Source organism: Choloepus didactylus, chromosome 5, assembly GCF_015220235.1.
Source record: "Choloepus didactylus isolate mChoDid1 chromosome 5, mChoDid1.pri, whole genome shotgun sequence".
Classification (NCBI taxonomy): Eukaryota; Metazoa; Chordata; class Mammalia; order Pilosa; family Megalonychidae; genus Choloepus; species Choloepus didactylus.
Window position 1 is genome coordinate 113,474,736 of NC_051311.1, and position 15,106 is coordinate 113,489,841.

General features: G+C 38.9%; 1 protein-coding gene across 6 annotated transcripts in view; it reads left to right on the forward strand.

Annotated features, from left to right (window-relative positions):
• Nucleotides 1-15,106, forward strand: part of DYNC1I1 (dynein cytoplasmic 1 intermediate chain 1) — a 320,884-nt gene that overhangs the window by 255,519 nt on the left and 50,259 nt on the right. For all 6 annotated transcript variants that reach the window (XM_037836734.1, XM_037836737.1, XM_037836735.1 and 3 more), the window contains 3 exons: nucleotides 2,171-2,284; nucleotides 4,741-4,874; nucleotides 8,147-8,291. In XM_037836734.1, coding sequence (XP_037692662.1) covers nucleotides 2,171-2,284; nucleotides 4,741-4,874; nucleotides 8,147-8,291 — 393 coding nt within the window. The remainder of the gene's footprint in view (nucleotides 1-2,170; nucleotides 2,285-4,740; nucleotides 4,875-8,146; nucleotides 8,292-15,106) is intronic.

Sequence of the window (15,106 nt, forward strand, 5' to 3'; positions counted from 1 at the left end):
CTGATTAAAGTCAGGGAGGGGCTACCGCACACACTCCTCTAGGCATTTGGCCCTATATGTTCTTCTAGACTTGCCTTCTTTCTCTGCTATATAGCCTTAGGAATGCCAATCCATTAGGATTTGGGTAATTTGTGTGGAGGCTTGGTAGTTAAGCGCACCCTTGGACTCTTGCTGAAAAAAACTGTGGATTTCAGATTCACAGCAAGGTTTAGAGCCTGCTTTCCCAGTCTTTAGTTTTCTAAACCTGCTATTTTTAGGTGAAAGGTTGTTTCAGCTATTCTTTGTATGCTGTGTGGGCCCCGGGCCTTGAGTTGGATTATATGCTGCTTCAGATTTCACATATACCAGAGATTTGGGAAAGTGTATTGTCTACAATTCCACATCTAATCAGTCCTCTTGATATTTAGAGAACTGATTAGGATTAGCACTTAGTTTCAGATCTCTGCTCCATTTGCCACTGTGCAGATCTGCTAAGGCTGATTCATTTGAAACTTTTGGCATGATGTAAAAAAGATACAGGGGCTTAGTTGCCTGTCCATCAGCATGGGTGAAAGAGGTGATGCAATTGCCAAAAACAAAGCAAATGTAATTGTAGGCTGTGTTAATAGAGGCCTATTTTATATCACAGGAGAAGTTACATTTCAGTGCTACCCTGATTTCTACATTCTGCTGGTCAGAACATAGGTAGATGGTTATATTTTGTTCTTAGCACTTCACTGTAAGAGGAGTTTAGACAAAAAGGGACATATTTAGAAGAGATTGACCAGGATGGGGAAAATATTGAAAACCAGATATCCAGCGAACTGCTGAAGGAATTGGTGATGGTTGGTCTGAATAAGACAAGACTTGGGGGCGGAGTGGGGGGGGGGGGTTGGATTATGAAACAACTATCTATCAATATTCAAACAGCTGTAATGTTTTGACTTGATCTTTATGATCCCAGTGGGCACTGAACTAAAGTATCTGCTGGAACTTTCATTGTCCCCACTGGGAAGGAAGACTTCCCTAGGAATTAGGGCCAAAACTGGCTACCCTTTAAGAGGTGTTTAAGCAGATTCTGGACCACCTCTGGGTGGAGGCAGAGGAGTCCCTGCTGTAGATGATCATTACCATTCCTTCTGACCAGGAGTTTATATGATAATGATAGTTTGGGAAACATCCTTTATATAATATCAACTTTCCAATACTAAAGACTGTTTCATTGTAGTTGTGGCTAGGTATTATGGACAGTTACTCATCAAGACTAAGACTTAGAGTGTCAACCATTTGCACAGAGAAGCATCAAGTAAGTTGTGGTTTGGCCACTGATGGCTAAGATGCCTGAAACCTAACCCAAATTACTGCTAGGTTCTGCTTATGCTAACCTTCCATTTAGTATTTAATGCACAGCTGCAGATGATTTTAGTATACCATTTAGAATGCTGCCAAGTGGAATAACCTAGTAGAATTATGACAAAAGCCTAGAGCATCTTGCTTACCATTCCTGGGATGTAAAAATGACTTTTCTTAATATTCTGACCTTTTCTAAGTCTCCATAATACTCCAAATGATATTTTGATAAATAAATCTGTCATTATCCCAGACTTTGCAATAACATAAAAGAACCTAATTTTATCTTACTAGGTACATTGTGCCAATTTCCACCACCAGTGTCTCTCCCCAAATTAAAGAAGCTGATGAATATTAACCACTTTTTTGTAAATAATGTTAACAAATGTTTGGCATGTTGACTGTATGTATTAAACTCCAAACTTAGTAACATTTATTCCTTCCAAAATTCAACAGTTCTTCCCTTTTGAAGATTGTCTTTTTTAATCACTCCTTTTGAGCTTAGAAGCCAAACTATGCAGTGGGGACTCATTCAAGTAATTCAGATTCACTTCCCTGTGCTGGTTCTGCCCCCAACCATCCTCATTTTCTCTAGCTTTCATCTTTCCCACTGCTTTGCAACTGACTGAGCCAGGTGAAGCTTTTTAAGTATTTCCGCTACTACGTGTTACTGTCAGGGCATTTAGAAAGAAATGAGGTTCATATCAAAAGTGCTAAATGACCTGAGGCTTGTATTACTGTAGGATTATGTCCCTCTTTAATCCTTGTTTTAGAGTAATGTGTCTGACACTCAAATATAAGCATTTCCTGCGCCTGATCCTCCATGTTTATGTATTTGCAGCATCCTGTGTACTGTGTAAATGTTGTTGGAACCCAGAATGCCCACAACCTCATCACTGTCTCCACTGATGGTAAAATGTGTTCCTGGAGCCTGGACATGCTCTCAACTCCACAGGTGTGTTTGTGTTCCCCTATATATAAGAGCGTCCTGGTTAAAAGAGATACCTTCCTAATGGAACATAGTTCCTAAAAGCCAAACCCTCACGTCCTATATGAGCTAAAACCAATGGGTGCACTTGAAAAGAGTGGGGCCTGCTTTCAGCACTCTCCTCTTAAAGCCAAAACCCATTTCCTTTACTACAAATCATGTAATAATTGTAATACATTAATATGTAGGTCAGTCTCAAGTGAAAATGAAATAATCCATTTTAAAGCATAATAATTATGGAAGTTGCCTGTGGTATGAATTGTGCTTATCCTACAGCATTGTTAAACAAATGCAAACGAGGTTGGAGCTCAGCAGAGCTATCCCCTTGGAACTTGACTTGGAGGCAAGGTATCCCAGGGAAGAAGAAATCCAAGTCCTTGCTTTTATCTGTAGCCTAGACTACTGACCGGTTGTATGAAGAATTTGTCAAATTGTCTGTTTTCCCCTCTGGAATGTTTGTTAATATGGCTCCTGCCATTCCTTGCTCAACAAATGAGAAGTCAAAAGTGAGAAAGTTCCAAAGTTTCCACAACCACAACTCACTACAGTACTGGAAATGAAACAAAGGAGAAGTGGAGGAAACTTTTGGGGAGGTGTCTTTAAATAAAACTTTCAGAATATATGTGTATACATGCACACAGAGACACATACCTACACACACACACACACACACACACACACAAATACACACTTTTTCCTCATTTCTTTGTGGAGGACAAAAAAGACTTCCTATCCTCCAACTAAAAAACACGAGTTTATTGTTATAGTCTTTAACAAAAATGTCAGGACTCTTCAAGAAAATTATAAATGATATCTAGGAGATAATTCTCAATTTTAACATTCTCTTCCTTTTCCTAGATTAATAACCTTAGAATGTCTCTCACAATATTAGGAGAAATTAAAGTTTCAAAATACATAAGAAAATGTGGGAACTCTAAAGAGTCTCCCCCTTAAACCTCCACAAATTACAGATGTAGAGAATACTAAGACTGAATGAGTTCTTTTTTAAATTTTAGGGAGAGCAAAAGAGAGAGAGTTAATAAATTATACAGGTCTGGAGTTGTGTTTAGGTATTTGGTAGCTTTGTGTTAAAATTCTCAGCAATGTATTGTTTTCTTTTAAAAGCAAGGAGATTATAAACAGAAGAAAGACCCTCTATTTAGGGACATTTAATTACACATTCTGCTGATTTACTGTATATTTCTCTAGGCTAAAACCAGTCACTCTGGGGCTATAAGACCATTTTTTAATCGTTTTATCATGCCCACAGACTCCTGTCTCTAAACAGAGACTGAGTTTCCCAGCGGGACTTCCGTGGGGAGCAGAGAGGAGTGGAGGAGCCCACGGGCACCTGCGTGGGCGACCAAGAGACTTTACCTTCCCTGCTGCGTAGTTTCCTAGTGGAGCAGACCGTTGGACTGCCCAGTTTTCCTTAGTATATTGTCATAGCGCCCCTCCTTTAGCCCAGATACTGGCTGTGGATTTGACGGATGTGGGACCGTGGGCACGTCACATGACCAGCGGTCTGTGCTGCAGGCGTTGTTAGCAGTGGGGTTTCAATTTATAGACCCCCTTGGCTGAGATCACCCCGTTTGTTTGTTTGCACAAGAAAGACTGAGCCCTCAAGCAATGAAAATGATGGGATACTCCGGAATGATTTGTTTTTAACTATTTCAGATGCACAAAAGGTCATTGGATGTAAATAGCCAGAAATACCCAGGTACATCTTATACCTAAATACTTTTCATTGTCATAAAACTTAAGTCAGCCGTATGTCTTTTAAAATACACTTTAATTCCCAATTTTAAAAACCATTTTATATAAAATAAGTACTCTCCTTTAGCATTTTAAAGATTTGTTTAAGCATGATATCTTGTAGGCTGATAGCCTATATACCCAATGACTGCCCTTCTTGAAATCTAGTCCCTGCTGAAATCTGGTTTTTACGACCGGAGAGTGGCAACTTTCTGGTTTTAGTACATGGAGGACACACACTACTGCTTTGACAAATGTGCTTAGTGCATCTGATATTAATACATGTGTATTCTCAGGAGCAATTGATTTTGAAAATGTTTGTAAATAGAAGGGTATTGTGTGTTTTATTAAAGCCTGGGGCTGACAAGTGTTACCATTAAAGTATTATCTTTAGTTTCTGCACCATTAGTTTCAGAATTCTCACCTGTCATCTCTGCCTGACTTAAGAAGCAGCAGCAAATGCTGATGAAATCCAGGCGGCCTGAAACCAGAGACACACAGAAGCATGAATGTCAGGGGCGGTAAAGCGTGGTTTCTGGCACAGCCGGGGTCTTTTGTAACGCTGTGTGAAAAGCAAACAGACAATTTAGCCAAATGATTTTTCCATGCTATCTTTGGCATGGCAAGGAGTTGACAGATGAAAATGTAACCATGCCGTGTTTTGGTAGGAGAGCATGGAGCTGGTGTACAATAAGTCCAAGCCTGTGGCTGTTACCGGAATGGCTTTCCCGATGGGAGACGTCAATAATTTCGTGGTCGGCAGCGAGGAGGGTACAGTCTACACAGCTTGTCGTCATGGAAGGTGATTTTCTGTTTTCTTTCTGAGGACATGTTCCTCATTTCCGAAGGTCTGTTATCACATTCTGAAGTATAATCACCTGTCATTATGTCAAAGGCGTTTCTGAAGACATGCAAAAAAGCACAACTTCCCGTCTTCATTGTTTTAAAGCGTATATCTGCTGTGGTCATTACTCGTATGTAAATCTTTGATGGTTCACAGTGCCTTAAGGAAAAAAGTCCAAGCTTCGTAGCATATCACCTGAGACCCTTAACTACCTGCCCTTTCCCAGCCTCATCTTCCACACGTGCCTTCAGACTCCAGCTGCCACCTATCAGGTATCGCAGTCTCCAATCATTGCTTATCCCAGCAGCCTCCGCACATTTGTTCTTTCGCCATTTTCTGCCAGGCCTAGCGTCTCTCTCTTCCTGGCCTCTTGGTGCCTCACCTCAGGTCACTCTACTTGGAAGGTTATCGTGACTCTCTTGGGTAAGGAAAACCAATTCCCTCCTTTGTGGTCCCAGAAAATTGTATTTCCTTTTATTCATTCATTCATTAAAGAAGTATTTATTAAGGACCTACCAGGTGCCAGGCACCATCCTAAGGACACAGCAAAGAAGTCATACATGGAGGGTATGTATTTATTGATGGTGAAAGTTAAATAATAAGTAAATATTTAGTTTTAGATGATGATAAGTGTTATGGAAAAAATTAAAGCAGGATAAGGGGAGTGGGGCTGCAGGCTGTCAGAGAGGTTTGCTATTTTATACGTGTATCTGCTTCTACAATAGCATTTTATTTCAGTTATTCATTCATCTGCCATTTTCTCTTTTATACATTTTCTTTTTCATCTTTGATTCTCTCCCCAGTGCCTGGCACATATTGAGTAAAGAACTAAAAATCCATTTGAGCAATGAGTAAATTACTATATCCAATAGTATAGAGCAGTGCCTAGGGCCTCCACTCCCAGTCACAGGGGCTGGAAGATATTAGACATGCAAGCCACTATGCAATTTCCAGGTGATAAGAGTCTGCTTTGATTGAGAGATGGCAAATGCCCCCTGGAAAACAGAGCTATCAAGATTAAGTAGAATCTAAAAATTTGGACTGGATTGTAAAGTTGCCTGCAAAACTTAACGGGTGGCCTCACATCTTTTGAAAGGTTCATTATGTTCACCCTGGTACTTAATTTCTTTTTCACATTAATAGTTCTTGTTCAATTGATTTTTCATCTCTTGCACTCATTCCAGGCTGTTTATATTAATGAGGACCGACAAATGGTTTCAACTTCATACTCATGTGTTTCTGTGATTTGTAGAACTAACAAGTTATCCATGGTTCAGCTTTGTGATTTTTTCCGTTCATACAAATTGTGATGCTTCTGCTATTCTGTACATAGAAACAAGCAATATTTGCCCTGCTTACGTTGATTTGAAGATGACTATGAAAATTGTGCCTCACAGTTCCATGCCCAATACTCCTTTTTCGTAAAAGCTGGCTAAAACCAGGCATTAAAGTTTTATCAAATCATGAAAAGACCTGATAAAGTTATTCATTCACCCAAATATTTGCTGCACACCTACTTTGAGCCAAGCACATTGCTAGGTGCCATGAGGCATGTGGATGTCATTTAAACATGGTTCCTTTCATCCATTGAGAAGATGATAGTGAGAAAGGTAAATGCACAACAGGTAGAATGTTGTAAATGACACGAAAGTCACAGAAAGTATAGTGGGTGAAACATGGAGTCACATGTTACACAGCAATTAGAATTAATAGGGCATAGGGCCGGTTCACTTAATCCTGGGTATTACCTAGGACCTTAATTATCTGTGAAGGCTATAGAGCATGATCATTGATAATTTTCAGAATATTTTACTTATTAGATGCTCCAATGTGAAAAATAGTTTCTACATTTTTGTTCTGTAGCTATTGTCATTTTCAAGCATAATCCAAATATGCACTTTTGGTTCAAAAGAAGAGTATCTGTGCCAAACACCTTGACTCTCTACAATGAGCTCAATTTTGCTTTTCACGTTGGCTCATCCATCTGAAATATAAAATAGAGTTATTAGTAAAGTCATATAGTAGCTGGGATTTGGCTTTGTGGTCATTTTAAATGGGTCATATAGGGCCACAGGGCAGAGGCTGGGTTGGGGGAATTTCTTCTTTCCACCTAACATGGAGAAGGTGCAAATCCACTTCCATAAATGAAATGAGGTCCTCATTTGGCACCCTATAAACCCTTTCAGATGCTGTTAAGAACAAGTGGAATCTCACCAGGGGCCACTTCAAAGATCAGTTCTTTGTGTTCATTAGAACAAATTTAAATGATCACGTGTGGAACTGCTGTTAGCAGTTTCGCTGGGCATAATTTTTGAGTGCCTGTTACATGGAACACACACTGCAGCACTTTGCTCGTGATTTCAAATTTTGCTCAGCACATTGACATTTATTGGTGCTCCAGAAGCCCAAATGTTTTAATAACTTAATTCAGTTTTACTCATAGTGACATAATATTTAGATTCCACAATCCCTACATATTTGTCATATTTATAACCTCTCACACATGGATTTTTAAAATATGGTATTTTGGTTATGTTCTCTAAGATTTTTCTAATTGCATATGATTGCATGAGATTATTATGTGATAATAGAGGGCTGGAAGTATCCCAGCTTGGTTAAATAAGTTAAATTTGCCTGTGAGTGACTTTTAAAATGTGTATCACTATCTCTCAAATATGCTGCTTTAAAAAAAAATAATAAAAAGATATTTCAACTTAAGAAATTTCCAAGAAATTTCCTTGAAAACATAAATGATTATTCCTTTAAGGATATGTAAAGTTTTATAGCCAATAAGTCTCCAAAAGGAGTTAAAGTGGACCTGTGCAAAATATTGTCACAAAAATAGAATTGTCTTATAATTATGGAATTTTCTGAAATCTAAGTAAATATGTGTTCCTTCGACATACTAAATCAGCAGTGATAGGATTTGAGGAACTCCTGAAAAGGTATTAAATTCTGAGGATTTAAAATATTAAGTTGCCCCTTTATTACTCCTGCCTCCTTCTTAATAATTAAAATGTTTTTAATCACCAAAAATAGTATAACATTTTTGCAAGCTTTTTTTTTTTTAAATCTACAGATAACTGTAAAAGTGCTTTCATTTTTGGTAGTGTATGTTTGTTCTTATAAATTTTAGAGAAGCAGCCATGCAGAGATGAGCTGTTTTTTTTTAAAGCAATCACTGTTTTGCAAAGCTCACTGAAATGTGTTCCCCTGTGGTCTTCATGCAGCAAAGCAGGCATTGGTGAGGTCTTTGAAGGGCATCAGGGACCAGTGACAGGAATCAACTGCCACATGGCAGTGGGCCCAATCGACTTTTCACACCTCTTTGTCACATCGTCCTTTGACTGGACCGTCAAACTGTGGACCACAAAGGTAAGATTATTTTGATTGGAATTCTCCAGTGATAGATAGAGGAAGAGGGCTTTGTTCATTCCCTGGGGGTTGCTTAGCGAAGAGCTGCACCTGAAACCTCTTCCAGGTGACCTGGCATTGGGCATTCGTACAACCTGCCGGTGAGTCTGATCTGCCCCAGAGGTAAAGCCTCAATTTCTTAGTTCATTTTACTTATTTTTAAATGTATAACTAATGCTTGAATTAGAATTGTAAAAAATTCAGAAGATTCAAATGGTGATGTGACGTCCTCCTTCACCACTAACCCTGCCCACCGCTCCCCCTCCTCCGCTTGCCGTCCCAGCAGCCCCGTTTTCCTCACAGCATCCTCTGTGACCAGGTTAGTGTCAGTCTTCCAGAGCTTTGTAGCACTTACATACATACATATGCACTTGTGGAAATATGTAATTTGGCACTCAGAGCTTTTTTTTTGTTTTTAGGCTGGTAAATGGCATTATAATATTTGTTTTTTAAAAAGCTAATTCTGACCATGGTTGGGAGCAAGAAGAAAAAGAACACCTCGATGGAAAGTGCAGTAGTGCAGAGAAGAAATGATGGTGGCTGAGACCGCAATTTGGGGATGGAGAGGGGTAGATGGGTTTGAAATCCGTTCAAGAGGTAGGAACCAAGAAATTGGTGATGGATTTTCTACAAGGAAGGTGAGGAAGGGAGTCCTTAGGAGAGAACATCCATTTCTGAAAGGGGAAACTGGTGATTTGTGGAAGCATCCACTGTAATGGAGAACACCGGTGGGACGGTCTGCTCAGGGAGGAGCCCTGTATTTAGATGCAATAGGAGCTGCAGATGCAAAACGTTAAATCACCTCGGGGTGCAATCAGCAAAATCCAGACTGTGGGGAAACTTACGGGACAACTTGTCTGTTTCCTGCAGCAACAACAAAAAAAATTGTTTTCAAGGGAAAAAAGAGGTGGAGGTGGAAACTGTAAGTCAAAACAAAACAAAAAAACTTGAGACATTTTAACTGATCTCAAACAATAGATCTTATGTAGGTACTGGTTCAAATAAATGATCTGTTTAAAAAATTTAAGGGGGTACTGACTGGACATTTGATGATATTTATGAATTGATTAATTTTCAGGTGTTGTAATGATAATGTGATCATTTTAAATGCTTTAAAATACCTTTCAGAAATGCATACTGAGTTATTTACAGAAGAAATAATATGATGTCAGGGATTTGCTTTGAAATAATGGGTTTGGAGGGGAGAGTTTGTGGATATAGATGAATAATGATATAGATGACAATTATTGAAGCCAAATGATGGCTATTATTCTACTTTTGAATAGCTTTGAAATTTTCTGTAATTTAAAAAAAAAAAGAGGAAAGAGGCTCAACAGCACTAAATACCTCAGAAGCAACATCAGAACTGAAATATGTTCATTGTGTTCAGCAACTAGGAAGTTTCAGGTGCCATGGCATATGCAGTGTCATTGGTGTGTGTGGAGGGTGTGACACCAATTACAATGGGTAAAAGAGTGAGTGGAAAGTGAGGAATCACAAAAAAAAATCAAGAATTTTATCTGTGAAGAGAGGAAATGTGGGGTTAAGAGAGTTTTTTCTTTTTCTCATTTTTCTTTTTGTTCATCTAATTTTTATAAGATTACAGAGACTCTTGAGGATGTTGTTGTTGTGGAGGAGCCAGTACAGAAGGAGAGTGGAAAACGTGTAAGTGTAAGGTAGAGAAAGGGCCCTGAAAATGTAGGAGGGATGAGATCCATAGCAGGGGCAAAAGCGTGAATGTAAAATGGAGGAATGCCATCTCTTCTGCTGTAATTAAGGAGCAAGAGACAATGGGAACAAGTATATGTAGGTGTGTAGGTTTGTTGAATGAAAGCCACGAGAACTCTCCTATAAGGCTTTTGTTTTCTCAGTGAGGTAGGTAATAAAATAATATGCTGAGTAGGAGGTGGAGGTAGTTAAGGGAGCAGGTTTCAGCTGCTCACAGAAGAGAACAGAAATCAGCTGATTAAAGAAGCACGGAAAGGACTGTGGGCAAAATGGTCAAGGTGCAGTGTGGAGTCCCAGCTGAAGACCAGAATGTTTTAGCGGTATCAATCTTTAGAGCTAACTTCTTCCAGGAGAGATCAGTGACCCAAATATGGACACAGATGAAGGGAACAGTTCAAAGGAACTGGGGTAGGAGATCTACCAGAGAGTGTTAGAACTTGTGATAGGGAGATATGGATAAGAGAGTGTTTAATATTATAGGCCGTGAATTCTAAGCTGGAGCAGAAAGGAAATAAAAGCAAAGTAAGCAAGGGACTGGAAGTTCCTTTAAGATCAAAGAACAGGTATGATGTAAGTAAACTGGGGAAGAGAATTTGTAAAATGGGAGATTATTGTTAGAAAGTGGGATGTTTGGATTTAGCATCTCACAACTGGAATAGCTCCAAACCATTATTTAAAAAAAAAAAAAAAAGCCCAGGGTGTAGTTATGTGTGAAGCTGCAGTGGAGTTACGGTGCAGTTCATTGGAGTTGAGGAAGTCACAGAAATAAAAGCTCAAGGTGCTAGCTTTGAATGTCCAGGATGATGGCAAGGCTGAGCTAGAAAAACAACAGTGATCCTAGTTCTAAAGTCTCCATAGGGGGAATGATCAAAGGAGGGAAAGAATGGTACAGCCAGACGGCCTGAGCTTAAAAAGGAGCAGGACTTTTTACTGCAGGGCTGAAGAGTAATGGTCTCAAACAGCCCTGGAGAGCAGCTAGGAAGCTGACCCGCTCACAATCCTGCAACACTAGGCGATAATGAGCAGCGTCTACTTGAGAAGATGGAGAGCTGCGATTCCACTGGGGCGTGAGGTCGAGAAAAGGTTGAGGATGGAGGCAAATGAGTTCACCATGGAATGTGAGATACGGAGGGCCTGGTGGGAACATTTGGACAGGCGGCGGGCAGTGGATGGTTGGTTCCAGTGAAATATATAAGAGTAAATATTTCTAGAAAGTGCTATGAGACAACCAAGGATGGTATAGGTCATTATGGGAGGGAATATGAACAAAGGTCCTAATGTTGGGACAGGGGCATAGTGAAGAGGGGGCATAAGGGAACAAATGGAAGTGCCACTAGGATGCTAGTCTTTGTCAGTCTAGCACCAGGGGGACAGCAGAAAGGGGGAGAGGATTAAAAACACATCACATTGACTTCCCTCCATCCCCCATCTACCACCACCACATCATGTTTCATCATTAAACCACTGTCGTGGAAGGCTTCAAATTGAAGCAGAAACTTTGTTGGGGTAGTTTACCGTGCAAGCAGAGGACCAGGCTGCATTCCAGGCAGCTGAATCAACAAATGTGTCAGCAGCCAGTTTCACCCCAGTGGCAGAAAGAAAGATACTTGTTAGGGAATGACATGCAATGAGGCTGGAAAGATGGGCCTATACTTGATTGTGTGGGTTTTTAAAAATTTTATTGTGGTAACATATATGATGTAAATTTTGTCACTTTAACCATTTTAACTATACAATTTGGTAGCATTAATTACATTGACAATGTTCTGCTACCATCATCGCCATCCATTACCAAAACTTTTCATCACCCCAAACAGAAACTCTGCACACATTAAGCAATAACTCCCAATTTCCCCTCCCTGCTAGCCCCTCATTACCTCTAATCTCTTTTCTGAATCAGTAAATTTATATATTCTAGATATTTAATATAAGTGAAATTGAACAATATCTGTCCTTTTGTGTCTGGCTTATTTCATTCAACATGATGTCTTCAATGTTCTTCCATGTTGTAGCATGTATCAGAACTTCATTCCTTTTTATGGCGGAATAGTGTTCCATTATATGGATATACTACATTTTGTCTACCCATTCAACTGTCAGTGGACATTTGGGTTGTTTCCACCCTTTGGATATTGTGAATAATGCTGCTATGAACATTGGGGTACCAGTATCTGTTTTAGTCCCTACTTTCTATTCAGTTCGGTATATACCAAGGAGTGGGATTGCTGGATTGTATGGTAATTCCATGTCTGACTTTCTGAGGAGCTATCAGTGGTTTTTCACAGTGGATGCATCATTTTACATTCCCACCAGCGAAGGACAAGGGTTGCAATTTCTCCGTATCCTGACCAACACTTGTTATTTACCATTTTGTTTAATCATAGCCATCCTAGTGGGTATTTTTATTTTTTAGATGATGTCATTTTGGGAGTGAAATAATCAAATTTTAATTTTAGGGAGTTTGCTTTGTAGTACTTTGGAATGAACTTGGGGGTACAGGACCAACATTTATCAAGGTCATACTGTATACCAGGCATTGTGCTAAATGCTTGGAGTGCGTTGGTCCACTAAATCCTCACAGTATACCTAGGAGTAGGTATTATTATCCCATTTTGTAGAAGAGGAAGTAGGCACAAAATAAGTTAAAATAACTGGCCTCATACGCTCAGTGAACAGGTGGAGAAACTGGAATTCAAACCCAGATTGTGTGGCTCCAAAGCCCCTGCTCTTTTTCTTGGAGAAAGGAAGTGTAGTTTGGTCATCCAGATGAGAGCCGGAATTGTGTCAGAAACAGTGAGCTTGGTGGAGAACACACATTTGAGAGAGAAAATCAACCAGAAGCAATGGCCAGTTGACCTGATTTGAGAGGGGAGTCAGAGATGACTGATATTTCTGCCTTAGTGACTTAGGCATCTGAGTGAAACGGTGGTGGTACCAGTGACAGAGCTGCATATGCAGGAGGAGGAGCAGGTAGAAACTCATTGGGTAACGAGGAGTCATTTTGTCATTTAAACAAAGTTGAAAGAGGTTATGGTACAGTCTCACATGATAATTGGCACTGGGTTAGTGATACCTTCACACTTATGAGTGCAAATAACATAAGGAAGAATCATCCAAATTGTAGAAACAATTGATGCTGAGAAACAAGATTTTTATCTAGTCAGAGATAAAATGAAAAAAAAAATAGAGGCCTGAAGATGATGCTTCTTTCCTAGGAATAACGATAGCTCAAAAGAATAAGCAAAAAAATTTTAAGGGCAAACCAAACAACTTGAAAGTTTGGCAACCCAGATTTGCATTTTGTATACTCTACTGACTAAGGATTCCCATTTCTAATGCAAAGACAAAATAATAGGAAAGAAAATCTGTATTCCAGGGGAGAACTTTATTAGCTTGTTGAAGGAAATGAATCTCATCTCGAAATCTATAGTAAAGTCCAGATTCATTCGTTGCATAAGTAGCATGATTGCCAGAGAGAAAATAGCACTTTACATACTTTTAGAAAGAAGGGAACTATGATTTTAAAGAGCAAGATAAAAAATAAAATTTCTCTATGCAAGATTTTAGAAATATTGTAGTTAAATAAAATATATTTGGAGAGAATGAAATAATTATCAGTTCCTTTATGATTTGAAAAATTAACATTCCTATTAAACTTATGTAAGCTTTTATGTAAATTTTCCATGAAGAATGGATGAGTTTAATTTTTGAATTTGTAAAGGTTAAAGAAAGACCATAATACTGTATATTTGGGGTTTTGGGAGTTTTAAACAATCTTCAGAAAAATGGTTTAGTTCATGAACACAAAATAACCACATTGATTATAGTTGGAAAATTATCCTATTTAATAGTGTTATAGACTCTTGAAATATTAAAACAATTCTTTCTGGTTCATTAGCTAAGTTGACTTAAGAGAAAATAGATAATTCACATTAGCAATAGAGGTAGGTTTCTTTTTTTGTCAGAAACTTAAGACAGTGTAATTAAGGACTTCTTTTGTTGTTTTTCCCTAAAAAAAAAACATAGTAATACAACCATTTTTGATGGTGAGAGGAATTTTGTTTATCACATTCCTTATCAATATATTTTTAACTCCATGCAAGGTACTGTATTAAGGGAAGTAAAATTACAAAGGAAGTAAACTATATGACCCTGGCCTCAGTGGATAAAGAGTTAAAATATAACCCTGTCTTAAAAAAAAATGTATTGTTCTAATTGTTTCCCTTAGCACTATATGGGAAATGTTAAATGTATAGTAGGGGAAACAATCAGGTGTGTCCTACTTGGGGAGGGGAACATGAAAATGTAGAGTGTAGGGTTGCTTCCTGTCCACCTGGAGGCTGCCCATGGGCAGCCATCCCATGTGAATCCTCACATTTGGCATCATCTGTCTCTATTTCTCTATATGCCCAATTTCCCCTTCCCTCCAATTCATTGAAAACAAAAGAAAACAAAAATGCCTACCCTTGACCTTGCTGCCCCATCCCTACCCTGTTTATCTTCTGCTTACCCTGTTTATCTTCTGCTTCTTTCCTCCAAACTTCAGTTTCAACCATGATCGCCACTAAATTTGCTCCTTCAAAACTTGTGCTGACCTCCTTCTAGCCTGTTCCAGGGGCCATTTTGCCATTTTTATTCCCTATAATGTTTTTGTTGCTTTAATAAATGTTGATTAGTCCTTTGGGACTCCCTTCTTTAAATACCTCAATGGGTTGCCTTTAGAGTATAGTAAAAAGCTGCATGCTTGAAAGTCTATCCTTGATGGCCCTTTTAAAATATAAAAAAAATGCATTGCCTGAATGAATTCTATTGAGTACCAACTCATACCTTTTGCTGTATCTTAGCGCATTAAATTTCCCATCCATCAAGAAAGTTGGAGTTGCTGCTTAGAAATAAAGTATGAACTCTTGGCTGGATTAAAACATTCATTATTCCACTCAGCTTCTCTGTTTGCTGAGGTTTTGGATAATTTTTTCTTATGCTGCAGTTTAGTTTAGTGGCTAGACAAGTTATGAGTCTTTGGACTTTTTATCATTGCATCCAGTTTG